The sequence below is a fragment of the Acartia tonsa genome, chromosome 10, assembly GCF_053477335.1.
Source record: "Acartia tonsa isolate MP-2025a chromosome 10, ASM5347733v1, whole genome shotgun sequence".
Lineage (NCBI taxonomy): Eukaryota > Metazoa > Arthropoda > Copepoda > Calanoida > Acartiidae > Acartia > Acartia tonsa.
Window position 1 is genome coordinate 10,181,227 of NC_137269.1, and position 20,357 is coordinate 10,201,583.

Here is a 20,357-nt window from a genome sequence, read left to right on the forward strand (position 1 = left end):
AATACTGGAAATTTCTTACTTCTGTGTGGGTAAGTTGGTTAGGCCATTTAATTTAAAATGTTGTTTCATGCCCGAGTGCTATTCTTAGTGCATTAATTCAATAAATGGTTGTTAAATGCATATTATACCCATAGATCATTGTAGAAATTTATCTGAAACTATATTTTAACTGAAACATCTATAATACAAAGTATGTCCCTTGAGATCTCGGTAACCACCAAACCGATCGGATTCTACTATTCAGGGAATATACCTACTGATCCTATGGTTCTAGTGATAAAATATAGGATGCCAATAACAATTTAATGTCAATCCTTAAAGGTTTCTTAAAATTTTCCTCTGTCAAATGATTAATATAACATTTATATATCAGTGGCAAATAAGCTATTAAAACATTCTTCTATATTTATCTATGTACGTTTTCTTTGGGTTTAACATATAATAAATTTTTATAATAAAAACTATACCCAGCTTTCCACGAATATAAAAATGTACAATCATAAGATTAAAACCAGTTATAATTGTACATTCTATATCCGCGGAAAGCCGTTTATAATACGATGAAAGAAATAACTATTATTAAATGTATACAAAAGAAGGTGTATCAACTTTTTTATAGCTAGTCGGTTCTTTTAGTAAGTAGTAGATGTAAAATTTTTCATAGAATTCAGATATGCAATCGGTTTTTTTGTAGACCTCTTATTTTTTAAGTAATTTAAGTTTTTTTTAAAAAAGATTAAGTCGATTTTAAGGTACTAAAACGCAACAAAAAAAGGAAGAAAATGACCATTATGTACAAAAATAGTAAGATCTTTAATTTGACACCTTACTTTTTGAATTTTGTCAGGTAATTATTGAAAAAATTGATTTTTTTAAACCCACGAGAATAAAAACTTTGAACTTAATTTTATCATTTCACAGGTAAAAAAATATGGGTTCATATATACCTTTAGAATCAGAAAAATATTACGAATCCATTGTAAGCAAAATTGAAAAAAGTAAAATAAATAAAAAATAAACAAATGGCCAATTATATTTTTTGTTCAGGCAACACTTTCGTCTTCCCTTTTTAACCCCCTTTTTACCCCCTCTTTACCCCCTTCCCATTTTTATACTCAATTCAAGAATTAAGACGTTGCCTGTATAATATAATATGATATTTTCATATAATTCCTTTTATTGTAGTTTATATACTATATTGTAAACTTTTTTTTTCAATTTTGCTTACAATGGATTTGTAATATTTTTCTGATTCTAAAGGTATATATGAACCCATATTTTTACCTGTGAAATGATAAAATTAAGTTCAAAGTTTTTATTCTCGTGGGTTTAAAAAATTGATTTTTTCAATAATTACCTGACAGAATTGAAAAAGTAAGGTATCAAATTAAAGATCTTAATATTTTTGTTCATAATGGCAATTTTCTTTCTTTTTTTGTTGCATTTTAGTACCTTAAAATCGACTTAATTTTATTTAAAAAAAACTTAAATTACTTAAAAATAAGAGGTCTACAAAAAAACCGATTGCATATCTGAATTCTATGAAAAATTTTACATCTACTACTTACTAAAAGAACCGGCTAGCTATAAAAAAAAAGTTGATACACCTTCTTTGACTATGAATTAACCCTCCCTTCGATCCTATTCATTTCTATTCAGAAGCGTAGCCATTATTTAATTAATATATATCAGTTGGGCACTTAGTCAGTCTGTCAGTACGTCATTCTGTCAGAGTAAGTATAGTAATTCGTTTATAATAAATCGTTATTCATACATTTCCACACTCCCGCTTTGTTCCGTATTTCACGAATACCTTTAAAGACCATTACCATTGATAGGTTGCTCTGTTTTAAATTAAATTAATCAAATATCATTGTCAATATTAATTCTGAATAATACCAGCTAAAATTGCTGTGCTGAGCTACTTGTGGACATGTTTTACCTTGTACATTAAGCTTAGTTTTCCTCAATTATCTTTTAACAAGGATGACAACATCCAGAAAAGCGAATATCTAAAATAAAAAGGAAGGACGAACGAACATTAACATTTGGAGAGTGTCAGAACTTTATAAGCAGAATATAAATATATAAGTATAAACAAAATTGTAAGTAAATTTGTTGTAAAATTACTCAAATACTGGATACTGTTAAGGACATACTTACATTTTTAGGACCCTAATTATAGGAAAGCTTCGCTTTTAAAAATTGTACAGTAACATTAATCATTCTTTAATTTAATCGTTTTTCATTGAAATTTTGCAATAATTACATTTTATAGTCTTTTTATTTAGTCCAGTAAAATTAAAATCGTGAATTAAACTACTGTAAAACTAGCTGCTTTGCCTTTTGTTTCAAAAAAATTAGGTGGTGGGACGTTAGAATCTTGAAAGATTGCGTATTGTTAAATAAAATGTGATAAAAACTAGTTGTAGAAGTTGTAAAGCAAAGAACATTCGTCCTAAAAAACACACAATGCTAAAAAATAAAGTAAAAAAACTATTAAGCAACTAATAAAGCAGAAATTGGTATTTTATTTATGCAAATCAATGTAGGGATTAAAAAATCCATAATTCAAAAAACGAAGCTCTGAAACTGTAAGACAGACGAACATTAACACTCGAATACACAACTAAATAAGCAGTATTTAATGTATAAGTCTAAACAATTGTTGCAAACTGCTTAAATACAGGATACTCTATACTTATACATTATTAGACTTGATTATAGATGATTAGCATATTCACTGTATAACTTTGTTGTCCTAGGAAAAAGTATTCAAAAAATCCGATTAGTAGGATAATTTTATCATATAAAAAAATTTTCCCCAAAAAGTTGAAAATCAACATTTTTTAAATGAAGGCACGGACATTCTGGTAACGATTATAGAGTTGTTACGCTTTCTAAGTGTTACCTAACTACTACAGAGAGAGCATGAAATCTATAGGACAATTTAAAATACCTAAATTAACAATAAGAGCTTACCGTTACGGACACACTGAACTCTCCAATTTAGAGAAAAGCTTCACTTTTAAAAAGACCTTGAACATTATCCAGGTATAAAAATGTTGTAATGACTATGCCAGGTGAGACTGCAGTATTCCCATGTATGCAAATGTATGATGGAACTAGATATTATGCTAAAGGTAAAGTATTTTTAATATAATACCTACTCTATATTCACTTATAGTCTGTCTGTATGTATGTCCATATATTCCAATGTAAGCAGTTATTTCACTTTTTCTTTCTTTCAAAGTAGTATAATGATTTAGGCGGTGCTTTAGAAGAGGTATTTGAGTTTTTGTAGATTAAGAATTAAATTTCAAAAGTAATTTTATTTGACATATGAGTTTATTCAGGTACATTTTTATAAAACAACATTTAGTTTGCAATGGACGGATAAACATCCTGCTCATTAGATAGCTGCGCTGCTAGAAGCTGTATAATTAGATATTGTAAAAAAAATTATATTTCATGCAGCAGTCTTTATTTTTAAAAGTGAATCTTTTTTATAATTTGTGTCGGTCCGTCTTCTGTACATATGTCCTATCAATTACAAACATTGCATGATGATGTCTGGAACAATTATTAGAATATTGATTCTTTGAACAACAAGGTATAACATTATACTATATATTATTATATATAATAAAATCTAAAAAACGTCCTAATTTCATATCAAGTTATGACACTCAATGGCGTTAATATTCGTTAGTTTGTTCTACCGTCTGACTTTAAAGCTTCGCTTTTATGAATGTTGTCATCCTCTATAATTGATTAATTTCAGGGAAAATATAAAAAATTACACTCGACATGAAATATATTTTATTTGTGTCATAATAATGAAAACTACATGACAGAACAAATTATTAAAATAAACACATTATGATAGTTATTCAAAAAAACTCTATTTTTAACTTTATAATGTGTCATGCAAAGAGGTACAGAAAATGTAACAAGAATGACAATACTATATAAAGCGAAGCTCTAAAATAAAAATAAACTATCATTAAAACGAGTGTCATAACTTAACATAAATTTACAAGTCTAAATAAAAAATTGTATGAATTTTCCTTAATGCTTAAATACAGCATATTCTTTATGGACACAATTACATTTTTAGTACTTAATTATAAAGATGCTTCGCTCATAATATTGTACCTTGTTGTCCTAAGAATCATTATCTAAAATTATTAATTAATAGGATAATTATATTATACAAAAATTAATATAAAAAACGTTTTAAATCTGGCATGTTTTAAATGGACGTACGTTCTTTCTGGTAATGATCATGGAACTGCTACGCGTTCTAAATTATAACTAACTGTCACATGAATCATCATGCAAAGTTGGAATTCGATAATAACTTAAGTCTTGAATTGTTGGGACAAACCACTAGTGTTTAAACTTTTCAACAATAATTTTATTCTACTGAAAGGGTAATTTTGTTTCAATTTATTGTCCTATACATTGTAGACAACGCCACCCGCGTGTGCCTGGCGAACGGGACCTGGGCCAACAAAACAGATTATGATTTCTGTACGGAGATGACTGTGGATCCAGATCAGGAACCTGAAATTGAAATTTCTGTTCACGTCTATTTTATTGGTAGGTGTAAATAATTTTAAATTAAAATGCGTCATGACTAAAGATGTTAAATGTGAGATAAAAGTAGGGGGGAATGCCCTAGCTCAAAACAAAAGCAACTCATTACATAAAATAAAAGTCTTGAAATCAAAGGGTTAGTTGCAATGGTGTGCACAGCGATTCACCAAGCGAAATCATTTGGGGATGAAATCGATGAAAACAGGCCTTCCACATGTTTTATGCTATTTTATGGATAGGATAACATGGTTGTAAAACTTTGGGTACCAATGTAATTTACACTCCAAAGTCCTCTTCCTCCCTGGTCAATACTAAAACCTTGAAGGCAATCATGAAAACACCACACAAAATAGAACAGTATTACGATAAGGAAAAAAATTAGGCAAAACTAATCAACAACAAAAAAAACACATAAAAAATGAATATTTTGTACCACTGTTTTGTCATAAATATTTAATTTGAAACCAAAAATTATATAATTACTGCGTATTAGATAAGATAAAAAAATATAATAGTTATTTCTCGCATCGTATTATAAACAGCTTTCCGCGGATATAGAATGTACAATTATAAGATTAAAACCAGTTTTTTTAACCCCGAGATGCCGAAGGCACGGGCTAAAAAAACTGGTTTTAATCTTATGATTGTACATTTTTGTGTTCGTAGAAAGCTGGATATAATACGATGCTAGACATAGTTTTTTCGTATGGATGATAACCGGTTCCTATTCACCGTATTCGAATGAATACGAGAATAATTATTTCTCGCATCGTATTATAAACGGCTTTCCGCGGATATAGAATGTACAATTATATGATTAAAACTAGTTTTTTTAGCCCCGAGGTGCCGGAGGCACCGGCTAAAAAAACTAGTTTTAATCTTATGATTGTACATTTCTATATTTGTAGAAAACTGGATATAATTCGATGCTAGACATAGTTTTTTCGTATGGATGAGAACCGGTTCCTATCCACCGGATTCGAATGAATACGAGAAAAAATATTCTATTTTTTCTATTGACATTAATTACAGTGAAAAGGGTCTTGTTTAAAGTATGAAAAATACTACATATTTATAAAAAAAACCTAAAAATAATGCTTATAATCAAATAACAACACCAAATTACATGCATATAAAAGACACCAAATCAGTCAAAATACACAGAAACACAGACATATACTAGGGCTCGGCACCCCCACGTAAGCTATAACTAAGCATCAAATTTAAATCTGTTTGGAATCTTTGAATTTTTTTTTGTAAATGTGTATTGTCATAATTGGGTATGGTTTTGACTTCTAGCTGATTTTCAAAATTGTAAAAGGGTGATTTACCTGAGACTCACAGGCGGCTGACACGCGGCTGCCGAGCCCTGATATATACCCTTGGTGCACACCCAGACTCTCACACACACACATACACACAGAAACACCAATTCTAATTTCGGGATCTTGTGCAGTTCACGGTAAAATAGTCCTGGTAACGGTTATCTCAAAAACTCTATAAACTTTAATACAATCTGCTAAACGGCTGAACGTTCATAAGAAGACTAAAAAATATTCTGGAATATCTAAGGGGCAAAGATGCACAGGGAAAGCTCAAGTGAAAAAAAAACGAGTAAAATAAGTCTTTTTCGCGCATTTAAGTACACTGCGAGATGTCTGTGCATTATTGGGTATTAACTATTCCAGATTTGAAGCCCTTCTTTTGAATTAAAATTTTATCCAAGCATAATCTAAACGTTCCACCGTTTGGCCAATTTTGCAGCTTTTAAAGTTCATAGATTTTTGTAGATAATCGTTACCAGGAACATTCACCGTGAACTGCACTAGGTGTCTAGATCCCAATTTTGTTCTGGAGGCAGGCAGACAAAAATAAATACTTATTCCTGATTGGAACCAGAGCTGAATCTTTAAATCATTTTAATGGTGCGCCATATCGGGGTGCTCCAAATTTCGGCCAATCACAGCGCGGCATTCCACACAATGCTGTGCTCTCATTGGTGGAAAGTTGGATCGCCCCGATATGGCGCACCATCAAAATGATTTAAAGATCCAGCTCAGCTTTGGTGAGCTATAAAAACCTAACAACATTTTAGCTTTGCTGGTCCTTCAAATTTTATATACACGTTCCCTCATTCGTTTATCTTAAAAAAAACTTTTCCACCATACTATTAATCTACAATAAAGGCAATTTTGTTATCATAAATTTATCGTCAATTGTCTTATCCCTGAAGGTGCTTGCCTAGAACAAAGATTGATTTTTCCATTAGCCAATGAATCAAGATACAACACAGAATGGTGGTGTCCTTTCACATCCGCTTTGTGTTACATTTTTACAAAAGACAAATAAGCAAAAAAAAATGATAAGAATTAAATTGTTTTTACAGTTATCTCTTGGGGGGGGGGGGGGAATAAAATCCCCCCTCGCCACTTCCTATATTAAAAACTATAAAAATATATCAAGACACACCGAACTGTTTATACTTTTGTGCCGCCGTTATTTACCATTACAAATGGCAATAACGGAGAAAAAAAACCTGAAAAACGATGTTTGATTGAATTTTCTCAATTGACCAGTTGTACGCTATAGCCCCACCCCCTTCCCCCAATTGCCAGCATAGGGTTGGTATTCTTTATTGATATTTTTTGGTAATATTAACAGAGGGAGGAAACATAAGACCCCAAACTTATGTCAACTCGACCATTTGTTAACTACCAATCAATTTAATCTGTAAAAATGTAATTTTGTTTATCATAATTTCGGGTGTATATAAATTTAATGTACATTGTCTTTTCCCTTAAGGACCTTGGATACTTGTGGGGAAGTGAATAAACGTCCATCATAGCACATACACACACACACACACACACACATGCATGCACCTTGCTCAAATAAGGATACATTTTACCTAGAAAAATTATTTCCATATAATGTTTTACATTTTTACTTTATACAGCACAATCAACATTCAATCTTACTAGAGTATAATCTAACGAATGACAGAACGTTTACCAATTATAATCTATAGCCCCCACCCCACTTCCTCCCTTAGATATATTTTTTACAATAATTATCCCTCTCCGATAGATGCTATAACTTTTTAAGGTAATAACCTCGACTAGCCAGTTACTTGAATACAAAATGCACTTTATGTATTAGAATTACATTTATATGTATGTAATCCTTATAATAAAGTAACAGGGTGTGTGTTTGTCTGTCTGTGTGTACCGAAGGATCTCGCTAACCGCTGAACCGATCGGGTTCTCCTTAACAGGGTAGCTATTTATAGGTCCCGGGAAGGTTTATAACTATTTTGGGGGAGGGTACCACCATCCTCCAAAGAGAAATCGCCCCTATAAAAAAAAGTATCCCCCCCCCCTAAAAAATGTACAAAGTTTTCTTAAACTAAAAGTAAAAACGAGGGGGGGGGGCCTTCCCCCCAACAAAAAAAATGTCCACCCCTCCCCCCCAAAAAAGATTTTTTTAACTTTTTCTTTTGAAATCTAAAATAAGAAATACGGTTATCAAATTCGACTCCCCCCTCACCAATGCACCTAGAGGCCTCTAGGGGCGTAGTCGCTAGTCTATAATATAAAGCAGAACGATTCTGTCCGTCTGTCTGTATGTTTGTACCGAAGGATCTCGCTAACTGCTGAACCGATCGGGTTCTCCTTAACAGGGTGGCTTCTTATAGGTCCCGGGAAGGTTTATAACTATTTTGGGGGAGGGTACAACCACCGTTCCTATAGAAATCGACAAAAATAAAAATAAATAAAACGCCGCCCTGCGGACAAATTTTCAATTAGCAAATAGTTATTTCTCGCATCGTATTATAAACAGCCTTCCGCTGATATAAAATGTACAATTAGATTAAAACCATTTTTTTAGCCCCAAGAGAGTTGCCGAAATGCTCTTTGGAAATGGTACCTTCACAAAAAATCTATCTTCATTGGCAGCCAAGAAAATCAATAATATAAGAAAAATATAAAAAAAGCTACATGTCCTTTCACCAATCTTAGAAAAAAAAATTATGGACAGAAGGACGGACTAACAGACAAAGAGAATTATAGAGTAGCGTCGCTATTAATAAAGAACACGGGTTTAAGCAGATGCTGCTAATTAAAAAATGTCATAGAAGTTTTGCGAAAAGAATATATATGCACTATATAGTGTTCAATTATTTCCGTTAAAAATAAACAGAATAGCACTGAATAAAATTGTCATCCTTATATAAAAGTTACAGGATGTCTGTCCGTCTCTCCTTAGGATCTTGCTAACCGCTGAACCTATATGGTTCTCTTTTACAATGTAGGTCCTGGATAGGTTAATAACTATTTTGATGGTGGGTACTACCAATCTAAAAAAAAGTTGTAAGTTGTTCTGGGTTTTACATTAAATTATCGTCCATTGTCTGAGCCCCTTACAATCGTGCAAGCTGGACGCAATTGATTAAACACCTAGTGATATACATTCTAGACAACACACAACTTTTAAATAATTTGTTTAAAACTTGCGAGACTAAAACAGTTTTTAAACATAAAAGATTAAATTAAAAGAAAATATACATAATTTGTATCTTAACTTATAATGTACTAATTATATAATTATAGATAACCAACCAACCTTTTTTATTGTACATCATTTGAATTTAAGTCTTAAGAAAAGATATGTATAGGATTTGTTATAGTTAAGCTTTTTTTAAATCAGAATTAATAGAGAAACAAGGATGACAACATCAAAAAAAAAACGAAGCTCTAGAACAGACGAATATTAACACCTTTAAAGTGTCAGTAAATAATATATAGAAGGTTAATAAAGGATGTTGTTAAAGGTCTTGTTTATAGATATTCTTCGCTTACTCTACCTTGTTGCTTAGGAATCATCATTCCGAAAACTAGATGAATGGGATGATTATAACATACAAAAAAAATTGTCAAAAGAGTCAAACATCAACAGGTTTTTTTATGGACAATTATACAGTTGCTTTGCTTTCTAAACCGTTCCTAATTGTTACAGGAAATATAGAAATATAGAAAAGCGTCGCTTTCAACAAATTCTAAATTAATCAGTATTAAAACAAATTTGAAATATCTGTTAATATTATTAGTTAATTTAGTTAAAGAAAGAACTGTAGTAAAGTCTCTGGTTTTAAATATTAGATTATAAAGTTAACAAAACTTGGCCAAACCAATAAATGTTTATTGGAACTCTTTTGTCCTTTGAATAGGATAAGTTTTCCTAAAAAAAATAATTGTTATAAAATAGATAAGAAATTTAAAGTGTATTTTTGGGTATTCCATAACTATAACCTATGGATTCCCCTTCGTTTTCAAATGATCATCTAGAGAACACATAGGCATCATCTGCTTGTAATGGGATGCAATACATTTTAAACGCCTTTAGTTATGACGCCGTGTTGGGCTGAGAATCGAATCTATCAACTCCCCGATGACGAGTGGATGCGCTACATGTTGAGCCACGGACGCGAGTTTTAGGGTATTCCAAATCCCTTCTGGCCTAATTTATTATTTTGTTTTAGGGTATTCCATATACCTTCTAACCTAATTATTTACTAAGTATATTTGCGTTAACTTTTATTTAATGAAATCTTCCAATTTTTAACCTGTACAAAACGGCCTGCTTAATTGCTTCAAGATCCATGTCAGATCTATATAGGAAATAAATGTCTATAAACGAGCTCAAGTTTTCCAAGGACTATTTGTTGAAAACTCATAGTGCTCCAATAATCCATAATAAACTCTCATTGCCCAGAACGATAAGACCCATTATTTTACTTTATTAAAAACAAATTCATTTTTTTCATTTCATGTTGCTATTTACATTATAATGAAGTATTTAATTTCTAATCATAAAAAAGAAAATTTAAATTTATGATATAATAAATTTAAGAAAACTCTGTTTTAAAAGAATTCGATTGTGGCGACACTTTGTGTGTTCAAATATTGAACTAAAATTGTAATCATATAATAAACCCTTTGGTGATGGTAATGTAAAGAAAAAAATATAATTTAAAAGATCTTTTTAGGATCATTTAAATTATTAAATACTTACTTCCATTTAAATAGTAATGCCGGGTGAGGAAAATAGATTTATTGAGAAATATATATGCATATAGAAAACTAGCCAATAGGGAGATAGTTATATCGAGCCAACTCTAGTTATTTATATTTAGGGTATTCCATATCCCTTCTGGCCTAACTATTATTTTATTTTTAGGGTATTCCATATCCCTTATGGCCTAATTATTATTTATTTTAGGGTATTCCATATACCTTATGGCCTAATTGTTATTTATTTTAGGGTATTCCATATACCTTCTAACCTAATTATTATTTATTTTTAGGGTATTCCATATCCCTTATGGCCTAATTATTATTTATTTTTAGGGTATTCCATATCCCTTCTGGCCCTGATCTTTGCTCTGTGTATCTTCCTTTCATTCAGGTAAAAAATTATTTTAATAAAAGAGACTAATCACAGGATGTTTGACTGTCTGTCTAAAGACTTTGCTAAATGTAGAAACGACGTGCTACTTCTTTACACAGGAGTTTATTTTATTTTTTTCTAAAACTGAAATTTCTGAATTTCTTAAGGACTATTAATGTTTAATATCTATTAGAAGATTTTGACAGTTTTGATAAGAGCTTTCCTTTAAAAAACTAGAAAAACTTTACTTTTGAAAATAGAATAATATGTTATTATGTAAAGTACAACAGAGATTTGGTTTACAAGATTAATCTATTATTAATTCAGAGTCAAAAAAATTCAATGTTAAAAGCTACTCAATAACTTTACTCGAGTGAAAACAGATCAGTTTTTTTAGCTCCGTATCTAAAACAATTCATTTTAATATTCAAATCATATTTTGTACAACATTGTCTTTATAAACCATAAAAAATGGCAGTTCAGAAGAAAAATCCATAAGGCACATTATGGACCTGAGCTTAACTTAAATTGCACCCCCTCCGTATTAAGGGGGTTAGATATTCATTTCTTACTTTAGGTCAGGTTAGGTTAGGTTATATTTGGCATCTTGTAAGCCCGCATGTTAAGGACACCGCAAGTAAGAAATAGGAAAAAGCTACCCCCCACCCCCCCCCCCCCCCCCCACCAAATATTTTAATTTATTTATAAGAAAGAATTACCCATTGTCACATCCCTGCCAGTTTATACGATTTTCTAATTTTACCTCCTATTTACTTGACAAAGACTTACATGTTACAAACATTTTTCAATGTGTCTCACTCAGGAATTTAAAGGGATAAGACAATTAAATTGAAGTACGTCACCGATGATGATACACAAAATTACCCTTTTGTAGATTACAATTATTGATTGAAACGTATGGACACTCTAATTAATGAACCAATCCAAAATCCAATAAAATTTCTAAGAAAACGATATTATAAAACTTTGGGGACTAGTGTTATAAGCAGCCCAATGTCCCTTCCCACCCTGTGTCTCATTTCAAAAAGGATTATTTCTGCGATCATTTTTAATCCTCAATAACAGTATAAATTTTGAATTTTGTCATTAAAAAATATTACTTTTTACAGTACTTTGATGCTATCTAAATGTAAAATAAAGACTATAAAACCTTGCCAAAATTTGTTTAGCAAAAGATACAGATGTTTCTTCTTTCGTATAATGGACCTAAGTGAGAAGCTACATTGTAAAGGAGTACCTTAGCAGTTCAGCGATTAGAAAGATCTTTCGTTACAGACAGACAGGCAACATCTTGTTGGTTTTATATAAGAATTATCATACTACTCTTTTGAAACAACATTTAAATGAGGATTTAAAAAATGTCTGCACTACCGACAAATCAATTAAAAAGTAACTTAGTAATTAAACTTTTAAGTACTATAATGCCATAAATGATGGATGGATTTTTTCTTAAAGACAACTATAGCATTAATTACATACTTAATATTTATATTATAATGAAAGCAGGGAGAAGGGAATGATATTCTGACAAACAATTATAAAGGAAAATTTCCCCACAACCCCCTTCCCTTTTTCCTCCCCTTCTTACCCATCCCTCTTCATTTCCATGAAAAACAAAAACAAAATATACTTCCACATAGCTTAAAAGGTTTCGTGATTTTTTTTGTAGAGTTGATTGTTACAATAGCTACCCCTGGATGAAAACAATTTGGACTTTTATTAACAAATTTATTAAGCCATATAGGTTATGCTATGTCTTATATTAGTTTATCCAGTTATTGAACTGTAAATTACACAATACACATACACTGATTTCCAAAGTTTTATAACACACACTTTTATTAGATTTTTATTGATTTATTTCAAAATTTCCAACGAACATTTTAACAAATACAGAAAGGGTATCACTGTGTATCATCATCGGGAATGTATATTAATTTATCCTCAATTGTCTTATCCCTTGAGATCCCTGGATTTATCCCTACCGCACATTCACAGGGAGTAAGGGAGGGGACAATGGGCAATTAATTCAATTTAAGAGGGTTCGCTGAAAAGCAATGAAAACCAGATTTATTAAGAAAATTTTATCAAAATTGTAAGGGGATCATGGTAACCTAATTTAGAACAAAATTAGTTCTAAGAAAAAAAATCATTTACTTGAAAATTGAATAATCAACACATCACAATGTAGTAAACATTCTGTAATTAATCACTAGAAAAATCTTGTTTAGAACTACCTCAACCCTTCTGATATATTTATAACTGACCCCAAAATCAATCGGTTCTTAGATTATTTAATACATAAATATCACAGTAGAGTTTCTATACATGAAAAGACATTTTCTTGGGAAAAAATATTTGTTAAAACCAGCGATAAATAACAAACTTTTCTGTCTGCATATTCAAAACTAGCTCAGCTAGTTAGCGGGGCATTGATGCGCAAGTCCCCAAAATCAGTAAGAATCTGCTGTATTCGTGCACATTCCCTTTAAGCCAGTCCCCAAAGTCTGAGACTCCTTTAAAATTGAATATTTGATCCATTGTCCCCTCCCTTACTCCCTGGCACATGCATATGATTTTGTTCACTTTGTCCAGTGAGTTTGTTTAGCCAGCCTTATCCAATAATTTTTAACTGACGTATCCCCAACCCCCCCCATCCATCATCCATTTAGTATACGGCATGTTCTCATGAAGGAAGGGGACAATAGGCTGTTTATTACACTAGTCCAAAAATTTTTTTTTTCATATCGTTTTCTAATTCGTTAGCTAGGGGACTTTTATTTAATTTTGATTGGTTGGTTCATTAAGTTGAGTGTCCAAATGTCCTAACCACTTATTAATATCTACAGTAGGAAAAATTTTGTGTATCATTATTGGAGATACACATCAATTTATCGGCCCTGTAGATCCCTGGCATGGTCTACCTTTTTTTTTTGGGGGGGGGGGGGGTGGAGTTTGTCTTAACTTCCAGCTGCGAGTTTATGACACTTTCCCCAATACTATGCAAATTTGTTTGCCCATAACTCTACTTCCATTAAGGAAAAGTTGTTTGAAAAGAATAATTTTATGTTGCAAGTCAATTTGATTAATGTACAAAGGTTTGTTTGTCAGTAAAAAGGGGAATAATAAAAGACTATTGTGTAATGAAGTTTTAAAAAGAGCAAAACAAATTTGGGGGGGTGCCTTTCTTTCAAGTGTCGATTTATCTTGTGAGGGTGGTGTTAGCCTCCCCCAAAATGATAATACACCTTACCAGGACCTATGAGAAGCTACATTGTAGAGGAGAACCATAGCGGTTCAGCGGTTATCGAGATCCTTTGGTACACACAGACAGACATCCTGTTTCTTTTCTATAAAGATTTGCTAAAAAAAATGCTATATGAGTTATCGCATAGTAAGATAGATAATTATAAATTAAATTCTAGTCTTATACCAATTAGAGTCTAAAGTCGAGCCCAAAAAGTAGCATAAAACCATCACAGTAAAATTACCTAAAATAGAAAACCCAATCAGGTAGGTAGTTATTGAGATCTTAAGCTTCTGACAATAAGAACATTTCTACTTTAAGAATAAAGTTTTATATTATAGTAATACTTATTTTGTTATTTGCAACAAATAAATCATAAAAAATTGCAAACACATTTTAAATTTAGGTATTTTTAAAATATTGTAATATCTCATCAGGTTTAAAAAATATATAGGATATTACAATTTCTTTTTAAAATTTTTATTATATTTTTATAAAATAAAAACTTCGCTTCTATTGAGCGTATTTCATTCTTGTTTTGTAGATTGTTTTAATCTGGTATAAAGAAGAGATGGGACAATGTAATTTAAATTAAGTATTTTAATAGTTGAAAATTAACATTCTAACCACTCATGAAAATCATTTCATATTGATGATAAAAAACTTCCATCGCGTCAAAGTTAGACCATACCTACATAAATTAATTTACCATTGTGCTATCCCTGCTTCCCTTGTGATAATAAATTATACCTAAACAGATTTATCATCTTGTCAAAGGCATAAAAGGCTTTTCTTCCTCCGCAGAGAAGGTAAAAGCCTGGCAAAGTATTAGCAAACTTTATACAAGAGTAATTCCAGTTTTATATACTTACTTTTTTATATCTTAGCTGGAGGTTACGCCTCTAGAGGCCTCTTGGTGCACTTTAGGTGGAGGCTTGGGGAAGGGGGAAAGGTAGAACCCCTTCCTTTCATTTTTATTTTCAAAAATGAATAACAAAATCTATTAAACATTAAAAATGGCCTAAATGTTGCTTTTCTGTGTTAATTTTGTTTTGCTTGTCAGTCCACACCTCATAACATATTATCTATACAAGTATTGAATGCAGTTTGTTGGCTAGTGTGTCTTCACTTCCGCGTCCCTCCGTTAGTATGTCCGTCTGACCGTAATTGATAGCTCTGTATCTTTAGCTTGTCAGAATATTTCTATCAAATTTGAGTTTTGTATTTCTGATACAATATGGTATAAGCTAGCAAGCTAAAGAAATCAGTATATGTATTTAAAACCTTTTGTAGTCTATACGGACAAATACTTCTGTTTTAAAGAAAAATAAGATATAATGTATACGCGTAGCATCTCTATAATTACGTCTGAAAATGTAAGTACGTCCATAATAAATTAGGAAGAATTGTGCATATTAATCGATGTCACTGTAGTAGCACCATTTTCTTAGTCTATTAACTTTTTGCGAACATATATCATTTTGCTTATAAGACATATTTGCGCAATTGATTGCACATCTTGAAGCTTGCTTAAAAAATTATTATTACAAACTAACTTTACTGATATTGGAATACAATTGCATTGATAATGAACCCAAATATTTTATAAACACGTTTTGGCATTCGTTGGCTTTTTAATTAAATCTTGATTGGTTGGTACAAAACTTTAGTGTACAAACTTTTCCACCAATAATTATGATCTACACAAGGGTTAATCTGCCTTAACTGGGTTTCTACTAGGGTTGGCCCGGATACTTTTTGGGCCGGATACCGGATATCCGGCTGATTTCTAAATCCGGATATCCGGTTCTGGACGGATATCAGGCCAACGTTCGATATCCGGCAAATTACCGGATATCCGGCCCAACCCTAGTTTCTACATCAATGTATCGTCTATTTTCTTACTTTATCTTTAAGAAATGGGACAATGGAAATATTATTAATTGGATCTTACACCAGATTTTCAAGTAAAAGTAAAGTGAAACTTGCAGCGGACTAAAAATATTCTTCCCTTCCAACCACTTTATCCTATCCTACTGTATGAACGAACGGACCAATAAGTGACAGGGGAAATAGCAGTCTAAATTGACGACAAATTTTCCCCTGTCATATTATCCACGTATATTCTACATCCATTTATGTATGTGATAATTATGTATACAAGAGTACAAAACAGTCTATTACTATACTGCCAACTGAAAAAGATATATCAATTTGCGATCAAAAAAATTGATTACCCATTCCTTCCCTAATTTCCGAAGTTTGCAGCTTTTTTAGCTAGTAGTAAATATATAGATAGGATGAGGGTGCTATGTACACAATCGGAAACTAGAATTCGTCTGACCCTACAAGAGTACAAAACAGTCAAGTACTATACTGTCAACTGAAAAAGATATATTAATTTGCACACATTGTAAAGTATTGGTAAGAAGATAGCGCCAATAGATAATGGGATTTACAAATGAAGCGTTCCACTCTCTTTGCATTTGTATTTGTGTGTGTGTGTGTGTGTGTGTGTGTGTGTGTGTGTGTGTGTGAGTGTGGGGGTGGGTGTGTGTGTGAGTGTGTGATTGTGTGTGTGTGTGTGTGTGTGTGAAAGTTTGCAAGGAGAGAAGGGGACATGGTACTCAAAATAATACTAGTACCCAAAGTTTTATAAATGTCTCAACTCATTCGTAGGCTTAAAAACCCCTTGAGAACCTTTACCAAATATTGATAGTGCTTTAAAAAAATGTTCAATATGGACTCGAAACAGATAAAAATCCGCTTGATCAAAACTGAAAAATCATATATAGCATCTTATTAAAGACATTTTCCACGAATATAAAAATAAAAATTATTTTTAATCTTTTAAATTCATGTTAATATCCGCTGAAAGCTGTCTAAAATACGATGTTATAAATGACTATTCTACCATTAGATTTAATCAACAGAATGGGTAATTTGTAATATCATCATTAAGAATATTTACATCAATTTACCATACTTTGTCTTATACTTTAATCCATGGAGAGTTAGGTTTGCACTTTTGCACAGGTAACTGTTATTCAAAATAACTTAGGTTTCCTTATTTTATAGACGAATCTGTATCTATCAAATTCTTGTTTAAAAGTAACAGGATGTATACTCTGTTTGTGTGTCTGTCTGCCTTTTCCGCTAACCGCTGAACCGTTGTGAGTCTTCTCTACAGTGTAGCCTCGAATAAGTCCTGGAAAGTATTATAATTATTTTGGGTGCACAACCCTCCTTAGGAAAATCGCCCCAAGAAAAAATATACCCCCTTAAATTTTATTTTATATCTTTTTTTAAAACTAAAATTGAATATGGGTACTGGTTTTCGACTTTCATCTTACCAACTCAAGTGCTTCCAGAGGCCTCTAGGGGCGCAGCACAACAACTCCTAATATCTTAATAGTTATTTCTCGCATCGAATTATAAACGGCTTTCCGCGGAAATAGAATGTACAATTATAAGATTAAAACTAGTTTTTTTAGCCCCGAGATGCCGAAGGCACGGTCTAAAAAAACTGGTTTTAATCTTATGATTGTACATTTCTATATTCGTAGAAAACTGGATATAATACGATGCTAGACATAGTTTTTTCGTATGGATGAGAACCGGTTCCTATGAATGAATACGAGAAACACCAATTAAACTATTTTATTATATTTTGATTTTTTTCTTCCTTGTTTTTTTAACTCGAAGATATGTTGTTTGTAAAATGAAATTGTACCTTTAAAATAAATGAATAAATGATGTTGTTATTTTATAAAACTTCTCTTTCTTTGTATCTTTCTAAATTTTATATTCAGAACTTTTTTTTAGTCTTTAAATTGAAAATTAACTTATACAAATGATAATCTATGATGCAAAGTTGAATGATGTATGTCTGTCCGTCCGTCTGCTTGCCTGTCTGTACAGTTAAATGAAGATACCTTAAAAACTGTTTGCCTCCCCCCCCCCCCCCCTACAAAAGAAGAATCACTTTTAAAACTTTTCCTTTGTCTAAAATCTTAGGTGGTGATTCGTCCTACCCTTCCTCCCCCCCCCCCCCTCTTATCTTTATAGAAAACTAATCCTATTGTATAAAGTAGTAAGCAATTTTTGTCTGTACAGAAGGATCTCTAGAATCGCTAAACAGATATGGTTCTTCTCTACAGTGTAGCTTATCATAGGCCCTGGGAAGGTTTATAACTACTTTAGGGGAGGGTACCACCACTCTCCCAAGAGCAATCGCCCATATTGCCCCTAGAAAAAAATGAACCCTCCCAAAAACTTTCAAAACTTTTCATTTTAAAACTAATAATAGAATAATAATAGAAAGTAGAGGGGTCCACTTTCACCTCAAAGGCCCATAGAGGCCTCTAGGGGTGAAGCCATTAGTGTGTAAATAAAAGAGTCGCACTAATAATGTTGTAGCTTAAGGATATAAAAACTTTTTTAATAAAAAAAAACTTGTGACAAAATTGTACGAGAGTTTTCGTCTAAACAAAGGGTTAATGAAAATATATTTGGTGTGGAAAAGATCTTTACTAAAATATTAAGTGACTGGCAGCTACGTCACAAGAGGCCTTTAGAAGCATTTGAGGTAGGTTTGGGGGGGGGGGGGCTGTTAGCTTGTTTATTAGAATTACAACATTTTGTATAATACAGTTATACTATTCATCTGATTTTTGAACGAATGATTCCAAGGATGATAAGGTACAATGATATAGGCGTAGCATGTCTTTATTTAAATCTAAAAAGTGTAAGTATGTCCTTGAATAGTCTCATGTATTTAATAAATTTTACATCATAAATATTTGTATACAATTTTACCCTGACACTCTACAAGTGTTAATGTGTGCTTGCCCTGCCGCTTGATGTTAGAGCTTTTATGATTAGTTGTCATCCTTGTTTTTATATAAAATATATATATTTGTAGGCGCATATCAAATTGATAGGTATAAAATAAAGTACATTTGTAAGTAAACAATTTATGAACATTGGTACTCAAATTAATGGGGCAGCTACAAAAATTTTATAAATAAAAGAACATTAGTCGTAGGGCAGAGCTGAAAAATAGCATAAAACCATCCTAAAAATTAAATCACACAAGTACCCATATTTTTATACACATCTTATTTGTTGACTCAAAAAACTTTGGTATGTTGTTTGAATTTTGATTGGTTGATTCTAAACTAGTAGTGTCCAAACTTTTCTGCCAATAGTTTGAATCAAAATGGAGATTTTTAAATAGGAATAAGGAATAACATTTCTCTGCCCAACTGTGGTACTTAATCATTAGCTCACTGTCTTTTTATTTTCATTAATTATTAACAACTCATGGCTTTATTTTCTTCTTCACAACTATAATCAAACCTCAAGGCCAAACTAGAGTACTTAAATTACTGTTTTTTTTTGTTTGTTTTTACAACGTTTTATTTTAAAGAAATACTATTACATTTGAAATATGACAGCTTTCTTTGGAAAAGTTTTATTTATTTATATTATTACGCCCCATAGAGGAATCTAGGGACACTTCTTAAAGGGGGGGGGGGAGTTTGCCCACTCTTCTTTTTTGAATTTTAGTTTGAAAAGTAAAGGTAAAAAAAAATTAAGGGGTTTAATTTTTAGAGGTGGTTTCTCTTGGAAGGTTGGTGGTTGTACCCTCCCATGATATATTAGAAACCTTTAATGAACATATGAGAGGCTATATTTTAAAGGAAAATAAAATAGATTAGACATCCCGTTATTTTTATAAATGGATAAGAATTAAAATGGAAAAAAATGTATGTATTAAATCAAATGATCCAAAGATCCATATTGGATTATTTCTTACTATACATATTTCAGAGAGATGAGATGCCTACGTCACAAGATCCATATTGGATTATTCCTTACTATCCATATTTCAGGAAGATGATATGCCTACGTCACAAAATCCATATTGGATTATTTCTTACTATACATATTTCAGGGAGATAAGATTTCTACGTCACAAGATCCATATTGGATTATTTCTTACTATACATATTTCAGGGAGATGAGATGTCTACGT

General features: G+C 31.6%; 2 protein-coding genes across 4 annotated transcripts in view; both read left to right on the forward strand.

Moving 5' to 3' along the window:
• LOC145329363 (pyrroline-5-carboxylate reductase-like) overlaps positions 1-20,357 on the forward strand; it is a 400,948-nt gene that overhangs the window by 100,516 nt on the left and 280,075 nt on the right. The window lies entirely within an intron of this gene.
• The window catches only part of LOC145329359 (diuretic hormone receptor-like), a 117,563-nt gene that overhangs the window by 63,111 nt on the left and 34,095 nt on the right, over positions 1-20,357 (forward strand). For all 3 annotated transcript variants that reach the window (XM_080173433.1, XM_080173435.1, XM_080173434.1), the window contains 3 exons: positions 3,082-3,143; positions 4,474-4,605; positions 11,010-11,067. In XM_080173433.1, coding sequence (XP_080029559.1) covers positions 3,082-3,143; positions 4,474-4,605; positions 11,010-11,067 — 252 coding nt within the window. The remainder of the gene's footprint in view (positions 1-3,081; positions 3,144-4,473; positions 4,606-11,009; positions 11,068-20,357) is intronic.